The 19,288-nt window shown below is 42.1% G+C and overlaps 2 protein-coding genes across 11 annotated transcripts; both read left to right on the top strand.

Annotated features, from left to right (window-relative positions):
- The first annotated feature begins 374 nt into the window (after nt 1-374).
- Nucleotides 375-7,454, top strand: PCNA (proliferating cell nuclear antigen). Its single transcript, XM_026012311.2, has 6 exons — nt 375-813; nt 2,080-2,177; nt 2,341-2,408; nt 3,089-3,283; nt 6,091-6,214; nt 6,302-7,454. The coding sequence occupies exons 1-6, from the start codon at nt 593-595 to the stop codon at nt 6,379-6,381; spliced, it is 786 nt and encodes a 261-aa protein (XP_025868096.1). The 5' UTR covers nt 375-592; the 3' UTR covers nt 6,382-7,454.
- Nucleotides 7,455-7,974: 520 nt separating this feature from the next.
- TMEM230 (transmembrane protein 230) lies at nt 7,975-17,483 on the top strand. Of its 10 annotated transcripts, none has more exons than XM_072736330.1 (6): nt 7,988-8,110; nt 8,317-8,401; nt 8,661-8,752; nt 10,268-10,388; nt 11,703-11,825; nt 16,446-17,483. In XM_072736330.1, exons 4-6 carry the CDS (start codon nt 10,290-10,292, stop codon nt 16,584-16,586), a joined length of 363 nt encoding a protein of 120 aa, XP_072592431.1. In that variant the 5' UTR covers nt 7,988-8,110; nt 8,317-8,401; nt 8,661-8,752; nt 10,268-10,289; the 3' UTR covers nt 16,587-17,483. The 10 variants fall into 10 exon arrangements, with proteins under 10 accessions (XP_025868102.1, XP_072592431.1, XP_072592432.1 ...); XM_072736331.1 differs by having other exon boundaries at nt 8,317-8,451; XM_026012318.2 differs by lacking the exon at nt 8,661-8,752.
- The last annotated feature ends 1,805 nt before the right edge of the window (nt 17,484-19,288 follow it).

Raw genomic sequence — 19,288 nt, 5'->3', positions numbered from 1 at the left:
AATGCACTTTTAAAACAGCTGTATTCCTCGGGCTGCCAGGCGTCTTCCTCCCGGTGGGTTGGATTTGCCTTTCACTTTCACGGCTAAAGTCTTTCTAGTCCTGAAGCGGGAGGTTGAGGAGGCAGCACAAGACTGTAATTCAAAGAACCCCAACCTGGGTCTGGCCGTCACAAGCCCAGACTTGTTCAGCGCCCGGCGTCGCGAGCCGGAGCAAGAAGGCGGTCCTGCGGGAGGCGGAGGCGCCCCGCTCCCGCCCCGCTCCCGCCCCGCCCCTGCAGCCGACCCTTCAGTGGACGTTCAGGGAGGACGGGCTCGAGCAGAGGCCAAGGACACTATTGGCCCAGGAGTCCGTCCGCCAGGGAGTGGGCGGGGCAACGTGGTGACGCACCACACGCGGCGCAGAGGCGGAGAGCGCGCGCCAGCAGACGCGGCGCTATTAAACGGTTGCAGGCGGAGCGGGCGGGTTGTGCTCGTCCCGGCTCCCAGGCCCTCGCCGCTGCGTTCGCCAGCTCGCTCGTATCCCGTGACGCCAAGCCGGCCACAACTTCCTCTTCGTCTCCGCCTGCAGCTGTGTCGTTGTGACTCTGCAACCATGTTCGAGGCGCGCCTGGTCCAGGGCTCCATCCTGAAGAAGGTGCTGGAGGCGCTTAAGGATCTCATCAACGAGGCCTGCTGGGACATCAGCTCGAGCGGCGTAAACCTGCAGAGCATGGACTCCTCCCACGTCTCCCTGGTGCAGCTCACTCTGCGCTCCGACGGCTTCGACACGTACCGCTGCGACCGCAACTTGGCCATGGGTGTGAACCTCACCAGGTGAGCCCCTGGGGTCGCCAAGGGCCGGGCTCTCTTGCACCCCCACCTCCGGCTCTTGGCGGGAGCGCCGGCGAGCTGGGTCCTCATTGGCTGGCGTGGGCGACCCGCGCCTTCTCATTGGCCTGCGGCGCCCAGGGGCGGGATCTAGCGGAGCGCGCGGTTCCGAAAGCCCGCGCTGGCAGCCGCGCGAACCGGCGTTTTCCGCGCCAAAGTCACAAAGCGGGTGGTGGCGGGAAAATGACGGGCTTCTTCGTGGTGCCGGGAAAAGACTTACACAGCACCTTGGCCACTAAGTGCCGGCGGCCTTGGATGAGAACCCTTTGGCTTGACTGCCTTTAACCGCTTTATAATGTGCCCGAGTTATGTCGCCCTACCTAGGGACCATCGGTTGATTCTGGTCCTTTATTATTAGGAAGTCGCAGTGAGCACCCTAAGTTCCTGGACTTAAAATTTCTCCAGGGCAGTGGCTTTCAACTCTTTGATCACTACATGTCTAGTACATGAACATGTTTAAAGATTTTATTCGTGAGAGACGCAGGCAGAGGGAGAAGCAGGCTCCCTCGGGCTCCACATAGGGAGCTCTATGTGGGACTCCATCCCAGGACCCCGGGATCACGACGTGAGCCAAAGGCAGGCGCTCAACCACCGAGCCACCCCGCCTTCCGAAAACATGTTCAAATATGAGGCTTATGAGAAATACTTGACCTCGACTACATGCAGTGTGTATTTTTTTTTTTTATTTTTTTTTTAATTTTTTTTTTTTTTTATTTTTTTATTTATTATAGTCACAGAGAGAGAGAGAGAGGCAGAGACACAGGCAGAGGGAGAAGCAGGCTCCATGCACTGGGAGCCTGACGTGGGATTCGATCCCGGGTCTCCAGGATCGCGCCCTGGGCCAAAGGCAGGCGCCAAACCGCTGCGCCACCCAGGGATCCCTGCAGTGTGTATTAATAAGTATCTTAGCTCATTTTTCTTGACCGTCAGGACCCAATAATTTGCTTCGCGTTCCAAAGGGATTTGCAATTTGCTATGCGTGAAATGCTGCTCTTTTTATATCTGGAAGTGAAATTGCTCATGGTAGGCTGTGTGCCTGTTTAAGAATAAATACTGCCAAATTGCGTTACAAAATGGCCCGATTAGTTTACCTCACCAATTCCTCAGACGACCTTGGTAAAGATGGTAACTCCTTGTTTCAATTGGGTCAGAAATCTTAACGATTCTGAGAACGTTGTGGCAATTTTAAATCCTGTGTCTTCCGTGTTCTAGCATGTCCAAAATACTAAAATGTGCTGGCAATGAAGACATCATTACACTAAGGGCTGAAGATAATGCGGACACCTTGGCACTAGTATTTGAAGCTCCAAGTAGGTGAAACTCTTCTACTAAATTAGAGGAAATTTAAATGCAGTGTGAAATATTTCTCTTAGTTGTGAAAAACTTAAGAAAATGTTCCTAATGATTGTAAAACTTATTAATGGCATAGTTATAAACTTACGTGCTTTTCTTCAATCTGCTTTCTTTTGGTAGATCAAGAAAAAGTTTCAGACTATGAAATGAAGTTAATGGATTTAGATGTTGAACAACTTGGAATTCCAGTGAGTATTAAGAGTAGACTTTAAAGCAGTGTTAGGGGATCCCTGGGTGGCTCAGCGGTTTGGTACCTGCCTTCCGCCAGGGGCGTAATCCTGGAGTCCCAGGACTGAGGCTCCCTGCATGGAGCTTGCTTCTCCCTCTGCCTGTGTCTCTGCCTCTCTCTGTGTCTCTGTGTCTTTCATGAATAAATAAATAAAATCTTTAAAATAAAAATAAAGCTGTGTTAGCAGAAATTCATTCAGGTGAGGTTGAGGTTTATCAACATAAGAAATGTTGAGATGTTTTAAAATCCTTACTATCTTCTTGTTTTGTTTTGGTAAGCAGTTGGGCCTGCTTGCACATGCATCATCATTTGTAGGCCATACCCTAATGTCCTCTTGATTTAGCCCTGGAGGGTGATTAGGGGGAGGCTCTTTTCCCCTGGATAGTGCATTTATCATTAAAGATTTAAACTTTAATTTTAGTTTTCTTAGTATGATTATTCTTATGACATACTTGTTTTATATCTGCATTTATTTTTTGAGTTAGAGAGTTATGTTATGGAAATACACAATGAGTGATATTTTAAAGTAATCAGAAAACCTTAAATTCTGAATTCTTGTCTAAATGCTGAGGCTTCAGAAAAATGAGAATGCCAAATTTAGTTTTCCAGCAAGTGAACTCTAATTTTTCATTTTAACAGGAACAAGAATATAGCTGTGTGGTAAAGATGCCTTCTGGTGAATTTGCACGTATATGCCGAGATCTGAGTCATATCGGAGATGCTGTTGTAATTTCCTGCGCAAAAGATGGAGTGAAATTTTCTGCAAGTGGAGAACTAGGAAATGGAAATATCAAGTTGTCACAAACAAGTAATGTCGATAAGGAGGAGGAAGCTGTAAGTAGTGTCTTAAAAGTAAACAAAATACTTTGAAGAGAATTCTGACCTTGTTTAACATTAGGTTGTTCCTTAGTTTTTTCGGGCTGCTACAGCAAAATACCATAGACACTGACTTAGAAACAACTGAAGTTTATTTCTCACAGTTGTGGAGGCTGGGAAACTGGCAGAGTCAGTGTCTATGAAGACCTGCTTTTTGGTTCACAGACAGTGGGCTTCTCAACTGGTAGGGTCAAAGAAGCTCTCTGGGGTCTCTTTTAGAAGGGTATAGCATTTAGCAACCCCCCAAGCCCTACCTCCCAAGTACCATCACATGAAGATTTGGTTTTAACATGAGTTTTTGTGGAAGCAAACATTCAGTCTATAGCAAGATAATTGCAACTCAACAGACGGATCTAGTTGGAGGTAAAAACCTACCGTTTAGGAGCTCTTAGATAAATCTTTATATTAGCTTTCTACACTCTATGCCCAGTAGGGGGCAATTAAGGTTTTCCAATATAATCAAGTGCTTTATTAATTTAATTTATTTTTTAAGATTTTATTTATTCATGAGAGACACAGAGACATAGGCAGAGGGAGAAGCAGCCTCCCTGCAAGGAGCCCAATGTGGGACTCAATCCCAGAACCCCAGGATCATACCCAGAGCCAAAAGTAGATGTTCAACTGCTGAGCCACCCACGTGTTCCTCAAGTGCTTTTTTTAGATCCTCATTTATAAGCTAATATTTTGTAATTGCATTTTTTAAAAGGTTTGTAGCCTTTGAACCAACATCAGCTAATTCTGGGACACATGGATGGCTCAGTAGTTGAGTGTCTGCCTTTGGCTCAGGGTGTGATCCCAAAGTCCCAGATTGAGTCCCACATAGGGCTCCCTGTATGGAGCCTGCCTCTCGTGTCTGTCATGAATAAATAAAAATTTTAAAAAAATCAGCTAATTTTGTAAATGAAAGTGAATTGACGGTTTTAACCTCACAGGTTTATTAGGATTAAATATGGTAACATATTCAAAGCGCCTAACATAGTGTCTGGCATTTTAAGTTTACGGTAACTATGTTAGATATTCTTGTCCCTTGCATAAGTAGTCAACCCTCAGGTTAAATGAAGACTTTAAAATATTAGTAGCAAAAGTCCAGAGGCTAATTCTGCATTATCTGTCTCCTAAATCACATTGTAATTCACCTGCCAACCCAGGTTTTTTGTTTTAATTAAATTAATTCTTTTATAAATAGTCTTATATCTGAAGGATAAGCATTTAATGACATTCATTATTTGATATTAAGAAATTTAGCAAAAATATAAAATAAATTTAGCAGTGTTTCCTATTTTCTTGGTTATTTCAGAAATTTGAATCAAGATTTTTTTTTTTTTTTTTTAAAGAATTTATATTTATTTATTTATTTATGATAGTCACAGAGAGAGAGAGAGAGGCAGAGACACAGGTAGAGGGAGAAGCAGGCTCCATGCAGGGAGCCTGATATGGAACTCAAACCTGCGTCTCCAGGATCACGACCTGGGCTGAAGCTAAACCACTGAGCCACCCAGGCTGCCCTCTTTTCTTTTTTAATTTATTTCATTTTTATTTTTTAAGATTTGGGCAGCCCTGGTGGCGCAGCGGTTTAGCGCTGCCTGCAGCCCGGGGTGTGATCCTAGAGACCCGGGATCAAGTTCCACATCAGGCTTCCTGCATGGAGCCTGCTTCTCCCTCTGCCTGTGTCTCTGCCTCTCTCTCTCTCTCTCTCTCTCTCTCTCTCTCAATAAATAAATAAATAAATAAATAAATAAATCTATCTTTAAAAAGAAAAAAGATTTTGCTTATTCATGAGAGACACAGAGAGAGCGGTAGAGACATAGGCAGAGGGAGGAGCAGGCTCCATGCAGGGAACCCGATGCAGGACTCGATCCTTGCTTGGCCTGTGGGATTCACGCCCTGAGCCAAAAGCAGACCCTCAACCTCTGAGCCACCCAGGCATCCCTCAGATTTCTTTTAGTTCATTGGTTCTCCATTCAATTCTGCCCCCCTCCCCCATTACAATTTGTTGAAGCAAGTCCTTTGTCACTGAGTTTTCCCAAAGTCTGGATTTTGCCCATTGTATCCCTCTGTCAATTAATATGTTTATCTAACCTGTATTTCCTATAAACTGGTAGCCACAGCTCCGGAGGCTTGATGATATTCAGTGTTTTCTTTGTTTTGGGAATGAGAGCAAGAATACTCTACAGATGGTGGTGTGTGTACCTCTAGTAGGTGTGAGGTGTGTACATGTATTTTCTTAGCCATAATAATCATTTAGAATCATTGGTCATTAGGGTTATAATAATATATTTCATTCCTTCATTTATTAGCTGATTTAATTATTAAAAGTATTCCCATAAAGAGCTTTCTCTTATCACGTAATTTGTTTACCTGAGCAATATATAGTACAAATGGGAAAGACTAAATACCTGAGTCTTTTGCTTTATTTACCATTCCTCAAAATTGGCTACTTTGAAGAATGATATGAAACTAATAAATGTTTTTTTGTTTGTTTGTTTGGTTTTTAAATGTATATTCTAGGGGTTCCTGGGTGGCTCAGTTGGTTAAGCTCCCAACTCCTGGTTTTGGCTCAGATCATGATCTCCCTGCTTGGGCTCTTTACTTAGCTGGGAATGTGTTTGAATATTAACACCTTCCACTTGCTCACTCTTGCATGCATGCGCGCTCTCTCTCTCTTTTGCTCTCTAATCTTTAAAAATAAATGTATATTCCAAACTAATGAGTTGTAACTTTCTTGATGTTTTTCAATATGATTAATCTTTTGTTTTCTCTTTCAGGTTACCATAGAGATGAATGAGCCAGTTCAGCTAACTTTTGCACTGAGATACTTGAACTTCTTTACAAAAGCCACTCCGCTCTCTCCTACAGTAACACTCAGTATGTCTGCAGATGTACCCCTTGGTAAGATAATCAATTTGTTGAATCTTGTTTTGTAGATTGCATATGTGTTACTTCTCAATAATTAATTATGTTCCTGTCTTCTTTCAGTTGTAGAGTATAAAATTGCTGATATGGGACATTTAAAGTACTACTTGGCTCCCAAGATTGAGGATGAAGAAGGATCTTAGATATTTTTCTTAAAATCCAAGAAAATAAAATTAAGCTCTTTAAGAACTGCTTCTGAGATGCCAACATGTACTTATGTTTCTTCTGTCATCAAATTTGTACCTCTGAGTACATATGTAGATATTTTCTGTAAATAACCTATTTTTTCTTCATCCTTTACAATTTGTTTAAAGAATAAAGTCAAATCTGGACTTGTTAACCTAGAAATATTTCTGCCTTACCTAAAAAGTTCTCGTGATTTTCATAACAAAAGGGTTTTGACTCTAAATGCAGTTTAAATAATTTTTTTTCAATTTAAATAAAGGTTATTTGAATTCCAAATATCAGAAGACCGTGCCTTCATTTGGACTGTTGCAAGTATCCTAGGGAATTCAGTTCAAGCTACCATTTCATGTAAATGAAGTATTCCAAATACAGTAGGTGACAAGATATTTTTGGGGATTCACTTGTCAAACTTATTTTGGTATTCTAACTTGAGTTCAAGAAATGAACAGGAGAGTAGACCAAACCCTATATATTTTTTTAGCGAAAACTAACACTTTTTTCAGAAGCTTTTTGTATCCAAAGCTGTGGGCTTTAGAAGACTAGCATTGCTATAGGCCAGTGTTTCTTTAGCCTAGGGAGCCTTTTAAAAGAATCTTGAAAGATTTAGTAGATTTGATAGGGCCCAAGCAATATGTTTGTGCAAAAATTATTTTTGTAGTATAAATAGCCTTTTTTGGGACTAGTAGTTGTCAAACAGACTGTTGAAGTGTTACTAATTGTGTCACAAACTGGCATAGTACACGTTGAGAATTGCTTCATTAAAGTCCTTTATCCCAGTGTATTTTGTGCTGGTGGTTTAAATGACAGGTTTCTTTGTTGTAATACCTGGACGGAGTTCTAGTTACTGGACCTTCTGTGTGCCTGGGGGTGGGGAAGGACATTGGCTGCCGAGGGGCCTGACGGGTTTTGGGAATGATGTAACTTATATGACTGGTGATGGTTCCAAGACTGTATGCACTTCTCAAACTCATCCAATTGTACTTTATTGTATGTAAATTATACTTTAATAAATCTGACATTTACAAAGCTTCATGTGCTGCAAAATGTCCCTTGTGGGCGGGCCTCTTATCTGGGTAAGGATCGACATCCTGATCGAGAGGAGAGGGAAACCACTAGAATGTGGGGCCACGACAGTAGTGGTGGGGTACTGACCAGCAGAGACCACCGGCACGGCGAGGAAGGCCTACAGCCCGGGCAGTGAATAGGCGGCTTGGCATTCCCGTGGTTGCTGCACTGTCGGGGTTTCCGTCTCCCAGGGGTGCCGCTTGAGCTCCCAACACTGCGCGAGGGATCAGAGAAAGAAACGGGGCAGCCGGTCACCTCAGACACCCAGCGGAAGGGGCCGGCAGCAAGCCCGGGCCGCAGCCCCAGCCGCAGCGACTCCCGAGACCTCCCAGGGCGAGACTCCACCGGCGCCCCCCTCCCCCGCGCCAGCTCCCAGAGCCTCCCGCAGCACGCTCCCCCTAGCGCAGGGCCAAAGCCGGACCTTCCAGAGAGCGGAAGGAGGGGGGCGTCGCTCCCGGTGACGCCGCTTCCGGCGCGCTGCCTTTCGGCGCATCACTTCCGGCGTCGAGCTCGGGTGGGGCGGGGTGACAGTTAGGCGAGGCGTGCCATGAGGCCTCAGGCGCCTCCGCTGCCAACCGTGAGTGAGCCGTCGGCGCGCGGGCGGCCTGGCGCGGCGCTCCGGTAAGGCGTGCGTGCGGCGGGGCGGGAGCAGAAGCGCCCCCCTCAGGCGCCGGCGGGGCCGAGACTGCGCTGCCCGTCGAAATCTAGCTCCGCGTCCTGGATGTGGAGCGCTCGCCAGGCCGGCCGATGCTGGCCTCTTCCCAGAAGCCGGTTTTGTTTGTTTTCCGCCTAAATTCGTGTCGGTTTTTCTTTGTCTTCCTGGCTAGGTCGGGAGACGGGCAGGAAGGTAGTGTGTGTGTGGAGGCACCTAATGCCAGGCTCTGCGCTGACTGCTTCACTGATGCTTTCAAGGTCTTGCAACATTGGCGTGGGCAGGGAGTTTGCAGGTTGTGGTGCAACCGGTAAAAAAAAAAAAAAAAAAGCCTTTTGGGAACTTGGGCTGCTACTTTGAAAACCTCGATTTACGTTTTTCCTTTCTCTTGCAGAATTCTTACTCTTTGACACCAGTAAGCTTTCGTCTCCCTTGTTCCTTATTACACCCAGCGCCTTTTTATGTTTTTTTTTTTTTTTTTTTTTTTTTTTTTTTTTGCCTTTTTATGTTTTGATGCAGGTGTAGGAATAGGTAATGACAAAGTACGGAAACTTTTTTTGAAAAGAATACAAATCTGAAGTGATTAAATTCCCTCAAACTCCCACATACCGGTAATTTGGACTTTATAGAGTTAAATTTAGATTATCATGAAACCGAGATCGCAACACTTAAAAATCTAGTATTAGATGCAGTTTGAGCTAACTTTAGAAAAGCATATAAATTAGCATACTTGATTGAGTACTTGATTTCTGCACTGGTATATAATTGCTAAAAAGGGACATTTGCATTTAGCACCAATTCCATCATAATGCTAGTTATTTGAGGTTGACTACGGGCCACTGGAAACAGCTCATTAATATTATAGATAAAATATATAGAAAGCACTTAGAATAATAGTACCTGGTAGGTACCAACACTGGGTAATTATTAACTGACATTGTTATAATGATGATGGTTGTTTCCAAAGTGTCATACCAGAGGAAGGCAAAGTCTTTATAGTTTCTGGTTAGTTTGTTTTTTTAATGTTGCACTTATTGTAAAATACATAATTTTCTCTTTTTACAGATACACTTCACCTTTTTTTTATATATATATTTTATTTATTTATTGAGACAGAGAGAGAGAGAGAGAGGCAGAGACACAGGCAGAGGGAGAAGCAGGCTCCATGCAGAGAGCCTGATGTGGGACTCAATCCCAGGTCTCCAGGATCCCGCCCCGGGCTGCATGCGGCACTAAACCGCTGCACCACCGGGGCTGCCCCTACACTTCACCTTTAGAAATAGCTTCACAATCAAAATAGATTTACTTTTTAATCATGATTTTGTGATTTAATGGAGGAAAAGTGCACAAATTACAAATGTTTTCTGATTTAAATGTCACTGCTTTTTAATCTTCCCTACTATCTCTTAAACTGGTGACAAAATAACTGTGATTTAATTACTGAAGTTGGCTTTGACTATTTTGAACAAAAGACAGGTTTTATTCCTTTCTTTTTTTCTTTTAAGGAAACCATAGAAGTAATATGGAAAATGAAATCACTACTTTCAGTGCTTGGGGTGGGGCAGAGAGGCAGGCAGATTGGCACTGGTACCGTGCTGACTGATAACCAGTACTGATAGTGCTGACAGCCAAATTTACAGGAAGCTCTACAGATTTTTTGCATTAAAAGAATGATGCCATTAGAGGGAATCAACAAAATGCTGATGTGAGTGTATTCCGTATCCCACCCAACTTCCTCCCTGGCAAATAAAAGAATCATTTGAGCATATGCTCCTCTTGCCTTTTCCTGAAGCAGGGACTGGGGCCAGGCAGTATTAAAGCAGAATTTAAGTCACCACTCTTCCACCTACTCTGTGTGAGGCTTTGGAAAAATTAAGATGCAAAGGAACATTGGTGACAAGACAAATATGAGGCCTGTTTCTTGGCAAATCTTTTGATTCTCATTCTACGAGGACAAACCAAGGTAGATACATGAGAATGTTTTCACTCTGTCAAAGAAATACCAGATTTCAAGTGCAATGGAACATAAATTGCCAGTTGCTTAGTATGACATCTCAGGCTCAAAACTCCAATATACGTAGCACACTGTTGTCACTTGCAACAATAACAGTTTTCTTTGTCTTTAGGCAATAGCTCTGTCAGTGTGTTATGATGCCGTCTCGTACCAACCTGGCTACTGGAATCCCCAGTAGTAAAGTGAAATACTCAAGGCTCTCCAGCACAGACGATGGCTACATTGACCTTCAGGTAGATGCGGAAGGGAGCTGGTGAGACTGGCTGGCTCTGTTTCTGTTGAGTTAGCAGGAAGACCTTCCAGGCAGAGGTTCTGCTAACTGTCCCTAGGGGTAGAAGGAACAAGAAGGAAACTAAGCTCTGAGACCCTTTCAACCATAGTTTGCTGAAGGAGGGACCTTGGTAGAGCAGTTTCAAAACGATATAAATACTATTCATTTCTAAGAGTTTTTAGTTGTAATGCCAAAGCCCAGTAATTACAAATTTTATTTGTTTTTTCTGGAAAATACTCAGATTGTGTTTTGTTAAGTAGAATTTTTTTTTAAGGACTGTGTCATTGGTTCGTTTACACTTTAGTCAAAGCCAGTTCATCTTTTAAGGGAGAAACTAACTGCTAAAGCCAGCAAATTGTGGGAATCTTCCTTCTTTCCTGATGTCATGAGATCCAATTTATTAAAGGTATTCTTTGTGGCAAACAGTAAGTAAAACAGAATATTTGTTAAGTTTGTATCCTACCCTGATCATTAGTTATAAAATTCTTAATGGTGTAGCATCTCCTTTTGCCCACTTCCCCTTAGGATAGTTTAGGTGGACCCAGGGCCAAGGAGGAAAAAGCAGGAACCCGTCCCTTTAAATATAAATAAATCAATTACTTTGTGCTCTTTGGACTCATATTTGAAGGAGAGAGGTTTGGGGTTTTTTTTTGAAAGTACATCTGGGAAGCTTCCAGCCAGTTAGGTCAGATACAGAAATGAGGCAAACCTTAGAAAGCTTGTCTCTGAATCTTAACTTTGAATCAAACTTATTAACAAGTCGGGTTACTTGATCCAGGGGGTGGGCAACTAATGCTTTAGAAAAAGCTATCTCTAAGACCTTTGACTATGTGCTGGCTTAACTTTGAATGCCAAAAATCACATATTTTCTTCTCCAGAGCATGATGTTCATTCTTGAATTCCTGTAGATTAGTACAACCTTCCGTGTGCCAGGCACTTAATAAACACATGTCTAATCAATGAATGACCATAAAGTGTCTTTTATTTTTGTAAAAAAAAATGTTTTCTTATGGTACAATGAATGGTATGGAATGAGATTAGAAGTAGAAAGAGTAACATTCTGCTGGGACTCCTCTGGTGACTGTTAGAGCAATAACTGGAGCTTCACCTCCGGCTTGTCCCTTTCCTTTCTCTCCCAGAGCTATCATGGGTAAGTAGGACTTCCTTCAAGACACACAAAGCATCTAGGTTGGTTCTTATTATTGTCCTTGTTTTAAAGTGTCTGAGTCCTGGTATTTTCATAATGCTCTGCCTTTTTTGTTTGTTTCTCCTCCAGTTTAAGAAGAGCCCTCCTAAGATCCCATATAAGGCCATTGCGCTTGCTACAGTGCTGTTTTTGATTGGTGCCTTTCTCATAATCATAGGCTCCCTCCTTCTGGCTGGCTATATCAGCAAAGGGGTAAGCTGAAGGGTTTGTGGGAATGTGCCATGAGATCTTTAAAGTGTGAGTCTGGGCTGTATTGTTTTATATTCATGTCTAGTATGATTCCTGTACACTCTAGCAGAAAGAAGAAAAGAGTTTTCTTTTAGATTTTGTTCTCAGATGACAAAATACGTTTTGTTACGTTTTGTACAAAATACGTTTCCTCTTTTGAGTAACAGCATGCTTGTCCCACAGTTTCTAGGTGGGTGGGGACAGGTAGGTACATTTTCCCTCCAAGATGTAGAGCAACCTTCCCAGTCATGGTTTGAAACAGCAAAGCCAAGCCTAAGATTGAGGATTCCTGATTGGTAATGGCTGTAACTGGAGTAGAATGTGTTACTGTAATTTCACAGTGCACAGACATACTATTCCAGGTTTGGGGAGAAGCAGTGAGCTTTGTATAGGTCTGGAACCACCGACTAAGCCAGGACTTGTGACTCATGAGTCTGATCCTTCTTACATTAGGTTTGGTTGGAATTCTTGTTGAGCTTCAAAATGTTATCTTCAAAACCTGAAGTGGTATTTGGTGGTTCTTTTTCTCAGGCTATATATATACAGTAATAAACAGCATCCATCTTGATCTGAACTAATAATGATGATCTTACGTCATGTGTGTTCTTCAACACACACCAGGCCAGGGGATGATGGTCATATTGTTCTACACAGAGAACACAGCCACGACCTGAAAAACTGTGGACATGACAGAAATTGGGAATAGTAGCACTGTTGTAATAAAATGGCTGTATATGGCTTTTAAGAAGTAATCTGATTTGCCTTTGGTCCCTATCTATTTAAAAGTATTATATGGTCACCAGATGTTTACTTGGTATAGTCTGTGTTTGAACACCTAACTTCAGGACTGTGCCTTTGGTTAACCTTAATTGAAGCATGCAGTATCAATCCCAGAGGACTCTAAATTATATACTAAAAATTGAGAGTAGAGGTGAGATCCACATGCAGCAAATACCATTTTACTTTGTGTGGTTTATAAAACATTACTTTTTTTTTTTAAGATTTTATTTATTTATTCATGAGAGGCAGACAGAGGCAGAGACATAGGCAGAGGGAGAAGCAGGCTCCATGCACCGGGAGTTCGACGTGGGATTCAATCCCGGGTCTCCAGGATCACGCCCTGGGCCAAAGGCAGGCGCCAAACCGCTGTGCCACCCAGGGATCCCCTAAAAGACTACTTTTTAAATAAGGATAAATATGTTAATTTTAAAAATCACTAATAAGTTTTGGGTTTTGTGAAGTTTTTTCACTTTTTATTACAGGTATTTGAAACAAAACAGAAGTAAATGAAATAATATTTTAAAGCCCCGTGTGTCTTACCATTCATCATCAACAGCTATAAACATTTTGTTTCGTGTATTCCAACTGTGTTTTCTGTGTATGAAGCCAAATACCAAATTTACATTTTGCTGATGTTCGTTATTTTATTTTTTGAGAGAGAGTGGTGGGATGGAGGACAGAGGGAAAAGGAGAGAGAAAGAATCTGGGCAGCCCCGGTCCCACAGCGGTTTAGCGCCGCCTGCAGCCCAGGGTGTGATCCTGGAGACCCGGGATCGAGTCCCACATCAGGCTCCTTGCATGGAGCCTGCTTCTCCCTCTGCCTGTGTCTCTGCCCCTTTCTCTCTCTCTGTGTGTTTCTCATGAATAAATAAATAAATCTTAAAAAAAAAAAAAAAAACATTTAAAAAAAAAGAAAGAATCTTAAGCAGATTCCATGTGGAGTCCAGTCTCACAACCCTGAGCTTGTGACCTGAGCTGAAATGAAGAGTCTGATATTAACTATCTGAGCCACCCAGGTACCTCTGTTTTGCTGGTATTCTTAAGTGTGCATCTTCAGTATGCATCTATAACAGTTTTTACTTAAGTTTAGGGGTGCTGTATTGATATCTTTGATCTTGTTCTTCATTTTTTTTTTTTTTTTTTAGATTTAGGAATTTGCTTAGATTCAGGGTTTTTTTAGTTGATACTAAGATAGATTGCTGGGTTTAAGTGTCTTCAGCTTAATTCATTTATTATAAACTTCCCCATCACTGTTTGTTTTTTTTTTAAGATTTTTTATTTATTTACTCATGAGAGACACACACAGAGAGAGAGAGAGAGAGAGAGGCAGAGACACAGGGAGAGGGAGAAGCGGGCAGGCTCCATGCAGGGAGCCCAACATGGGACTCGATCCCGGGACTCCAGGACCACGCCCTGGGCCGAAGGCAGGCGCTAAACCACTGAGCCACCCAGGGATGCCCCCCATCACTGTTTATACTAATGAATCCACTTCAATCATTTTCTGTAGTCATTAGCTGAAATTCCACTATAAAGCACTTTCTCAAATCTACCATCTGGTTACCACAAAATATAATGTGTATAGTGAAAATAGGAAAAATGTTTACTTCTGTTTCACAACTTGTATAAAAATGTATCTAGCAATCTTAAAAGGGGTCAGAGAATGGTGAGTATCATTGTAAACTATTTTTTCTTTCACATATTTGTGTTTCAGTCATAGTCTATATTCTTTTTTTTTTTAAAGTAGGTTCCACGCCCAGCGTGGAACCCAAAGCAGGACTTATATTCACAATCCTGAGATCAAGACCTGAGCTGAGATGAAGAGTCACATGCTTAGCTGACTGAGCCACCCAGGTGCCCCCCCGTATTCTTTTTAATACCTAAATTGTTCCATATTTGGTCAGTAGGACCCCTTCGTGTTACTCCTTTGTCTTTTAAATGTGACCCACATAGCCGTTGATAGCTTTCTTGCTTTCTGGCACAGCAAATTATCCCAGGCTCATCTATATATTTCCTGTCTCCCAGCTTGTAAACAGCCATTTCTCTGAAGAGCCCTAGTTTCTTTATAGGAAGTAGATTTAGAGAGATCACAGACTGGGCATTAGTGGTGCTCCTGCTTTGGTTTTCATTGTTTCTAGGCCTTTTCTGTGATGGAATCAGGAAATAGGTATCTTTTAGAAAACAATTTCCAGTGTAAATTTAAGAGTAGAGTTAATTAGAACTTAATTTCTTTTGATTTCTGTTTGTAAGTGAAGCAGCCAAAATTATATTGAGATAGATAACCTAACAATAAGGATGCCTGGGTGGCTCGGCTCAGTGGTTGAACATCTGCCTTCAGCTCAGGGTGTGGTCCCGGAGACCTGGGATCAGGTCCCACTTCAGGCTCCCCTCGAGGAGGAGCTTGCTTCTCCCTCTGCCTGTATCTCTGTGTCTCTGTGTCTCATGAATAAATAAATCTTTAAAACAAAAACAAAAACAGCGTAAGATGATAACCTAACAATGTACGCTGTATAACTAGCCCTGTTAAAAGGAGATTTTTAGATTGGATTTAAATCTTTAGATGAGGAAAAGCTTAAAACCTGTGATAAAGGGGAGCCTGGGCGGCTCAGTTGGTTAAGCGTCTGCCTTTGGCTTAGGTCATGGTCCCAGGGCCCTGGGATCAAGCCCTCTATCGGGCTCCCTGCTCAGCGGGGAGTCTGCTTCTCCCTCTCCCTCTGCCACTTCCCCTGTTTGTACTCTCTCTGTCAAATAAATAAAATCATTTTTTAAAAATGGGAAAAATCACAAAAGAAAAGAGGATAAGTTTAACTATATAAACATTTAAAATTCTACCTAAAGACAGAGTAATTTTATAAAAGTGGATTCATTTATTTAATACATTTATATGTTGGGCACACCTGGGGATATAGGGATGAACAAAGTCCCTGCCCTCCTGGAACTCCCAAAATAACTGAAGCCCTACTGATAAAATCATTAAACACTATTTCTTCCTTTTTGGCCTGTGAATTGTGCTCATGGGAATATACACTAAAGAAATAATCTGAAAGGCCAGGAAAAACAGTGACATTTATTGTGGTATTCTGTACAGTTACAAAAAGTGAGAGACAACCAAAATATCTAACAGTGAGGGAGGGGGGTGTAATTGACCTATGACATGTTAATTTCAATTGTATAACATGATTCAATATATGTATATATTGGGAAATGATCACCAGAATAAGTCCAGTTAACATCTAGCTCTAAAAAAACAAAAACAAAAACATCTAGCTCTACATAGTTACATTGTTTTTTCCCTCTGGTGAGAACTTTTAAGATATACACTCCCAGCAACTTGCTAATACAATACAGTATTATTAGCTATAGTCCCCATGCTATACATTGCTTCTCCAGAACTTCCTTATTTTGTAACTGGAGGTTTGTACCTTTTGTCTGTCTTGTCTCCTTTGCCTATCTCCCACCCCCAGTGCAGAACTTTTCATAGTATTTTGGCAATTGCTTGTTTTGTAATAAGAGACTAAAACAAGGCACAGGGTATGGTGTGTTCACAACTGGAAACTACAATGGCGAAACAGAAGGAAATAAGCAAAATATGGGTGAAGATGGACAATTGACTTTTTAATTTTTAGTGCTTTGCAGTTTTTCTGCATTTTATAATCAGGGGGAAAAAAGATGTAAACGTGTTCCCTTGGTAGCATACTACCCAAAGGAAATGCTCCAAAGAGTGTAAGACCCTGATGTATGGCTGTGTTTTATTTTACAGTTTATAATTTGTATCTTACTAATGTGTTTGCCTCCTTCTGCCACCAGGGGGCAGACCGAGCCGTTCCTGTCCTGATCATTGGCATTCTGGTGTTCCTGCCAGGATTTTACCACCTGCGCATTGCCTACTATGCTTCCAAAGGCTACCGGGGTTACTCCTACGATGACATTCCAGATTTTGATGATTAGCGCCCACCCTCAACCCTGAGAAGAAGAAACACAGATGGGACTGAGAACAGAAACTGGCTAAGGAATTCTGTAGTTTGCAGATGTTAAACAAAAGAATGGCCAGATTTAAAGGTCCACCCTCATGATGTCAACCGAGCATACAATTACAAATTAACTGGCCCTGGCAAAAGCTGACAACTTTTTCCACACAAATATCTATCTTGGAAGAATAGCAATGTTAATGGTGTGGGAAAGCAGGAGGTTATTATATAGTGGAAGGTGTTACTGCTGCCACCCTTTTTAGAGTTCAGCATTTCTTTTAAATAGTCCTCATTGTCAGTTTGTTTTGGTGGCAAATGGAAGAATTCAATATGTCAAATTTCATATTACTAGTAATTTATTTTGAAAACATCTAAGTATCTTACCCCTACACTCATTCTCTAACTTTGTGTTCCAGTGGAAGACCTTGGCAAAATCAAATGTCAGTGTGGGTGCATCTGTAATATTTTTTACTTGCTTTCTCATTAATAGCCAGGACTTTTTTAAATCTCAGAGCAAGTTTCCAAAAGGTAAACATTTTCTCTGTTCAGGAATCCTTGGTCAGCTTTGATTTGGTCCACCAGTAAGTTGACCAGCATTTAATTTGGGTCATTCTGTTCTTTGTAGATCAAGATGTTCTGTATATCATGCCTTTAAGGACTGGACTTTGGCTGTTTCCTAAGGAAAAAATGTAGATAAATGGTTGTTACTTATAGATTATAAACCTCTTATTAGCACCTTACATTATGATGTCATTCTGCTGAAGATTGCAAGACTCAGCCTGGATCCCTAGGTGGACCAGACTGCCTTAATTTGATTCTGCTTCCTAGCTTGCACAAAGTGACATATTCAAAAGAAATTAAAATGCCAAAATCTAAATCCTAGACTTAAAGTGAATTAATTTTAAGTATATTTCAGAAAACATTTTAATGATTATATGATATCTTTGATACCAATACTCAGGGCCAACTTCATTTTTAGATAACTAACCATATGGGTCAGACTGCTTTTCAATCCTCCTCTTACTGTGAGCTTATGGACCTAGGTGACTAGAAGCCAGGAAGGGTCATCAACTGAGATTTGGAGGGCTGTAGGTGGAACAGGTTTATTGGGGAAGGTGAGTTCACTTTCAGATATGTTAAATTGTAGATCTGTACTTTACATCCACATGGGACTGTTGAGTAGGCAGTTGCAAAGCATGGATCTAAAGTTCAGGAGGGAGTCTAGGCCCGAGATAGAAATTAGGGAGTCATTGTTGGGACACTAACTAAAAACTGGATGATACCACTCACAGAGTGAGTGCATATGGGAAAAAATTAGGACTCAGGAAATGAGGGACAGAGAGGGCTGACCTGAAGCAACCTCCAAAGTTAAGTTCATTTGGTAATGGGAGAGCAGGCTGGGGAGCCCAGTACTCTTACTGAAGTTCCTATGTAAAAGAGATCTGTAAAGCATTATCCTTGGAACTGTTTTTATTTTTATTTATTTATTTAATATTTTATTTATTCATGAGAGAGATAGAGAGAGGCAGAGACGTAGGCAGAGGGAGAAGCAGGATCCATGCAGGGAACCCGATGTGGGACTCCATCCTGGGACTCCAGGATAATGCCCTGGCCTGAAGGCAGGTGCTAAACCACTGAGCCACCCAGGGATCCCCTGGGAACTGTTTTTAAAGTAAAACTCAGACCAGAAGGCTTTAACCAAACCAAATTTTTTGTTTTTGTTTGTTTTTAAGGTTTTATTTGAGAGAGAGAGAGCGAACAAGCTAGGGGGCAGGGAGCAGAGGAAGAGGGGAACCAGACTCCTCGCTGAGCAAGGACACCCCCCCCCCCCCAATACTCCGCTTAATCCCAGGATCGAGATCATGACCTGAGCTGAAGTCAGACACTTAACTGACTCATTCACCCAGGCACTGCCCCTATTTGGTCCTTTTTATAAGGGTAATCGTGTCCCTGGTAAGGAGAAAACACTCAAAATGGAACATGGTTATAAAATTAGAAGTAGGCGTTTTGCAGTAGAAGGTAAACATTTACTCCCTGACCCAGTCTCTAAGGTTGTCTAATGAAGTTTCTTAGACACCTATCCAGAAGTGTCGTAAGCACATAAACATATATATCCTTCTTTTTAAAACTCAGGTTCCGGGCAGCCCGGGTGGCACAGCAGTTTAGCGCCGCCTGCAGCCCAGGGTGTGATCCTGGAGACCCTGGATTGAGTCCCACGTCAGGCTCTCTACATGGTGCCTGCTTCTCCTTCTGCCTATGTCTGCCTCTCTCTCTCTCTCTCTCTCTCTCTCTCTCTCTCTGTGTCTCTATGAAAACAAAATCTTTTAAAATAAATAAATAAAAACTCAGGTTCCCATTGTATAGTTCTATAATTTCCCTTTTTTCCAGTTATTCTGTTGGGTGTATCTTTCCATATACATGGAGATCACATCCTTTTTAAAAATCTACACTAGGGGATCCCTGGGTGGCGCAGCGGTTTAGCGCCTGCCTTTGGCCCAGGGCGCGATCCTGGAGACCCGGGATCGAATCCCACATCAGGCTCCGGGTGCATGGAGCCTGCTTCTCCCTCTGCCTATGTCTCTGCCTCTCTCTCTCTCTGACTATCATAAATTAAAAAAAAAAAAAAAAAAAAAAAATTTAAAAAAATAAAAAAAAATAAAAAAAAAATAAAAATCTACACTA

This window comes from Vulpes vulpes, chromosome 14 (genome assembly GCF_048418805.1).
Source record: "Vulpes vulpes isolate BD-2025 chromosome 14, VulVul3, whole genome shotgun sequence".
Lineage (NCBI taxonomy): Eukaryota > Metazoa > Chordata > Mammalia > Carnivora > Canidae > Vulpes > Vulpes vulpes.
Note: the sequence above shows the minus strand (reverse complement) of the source record. Positions and strands in the feature narration are given on the sequence as shown.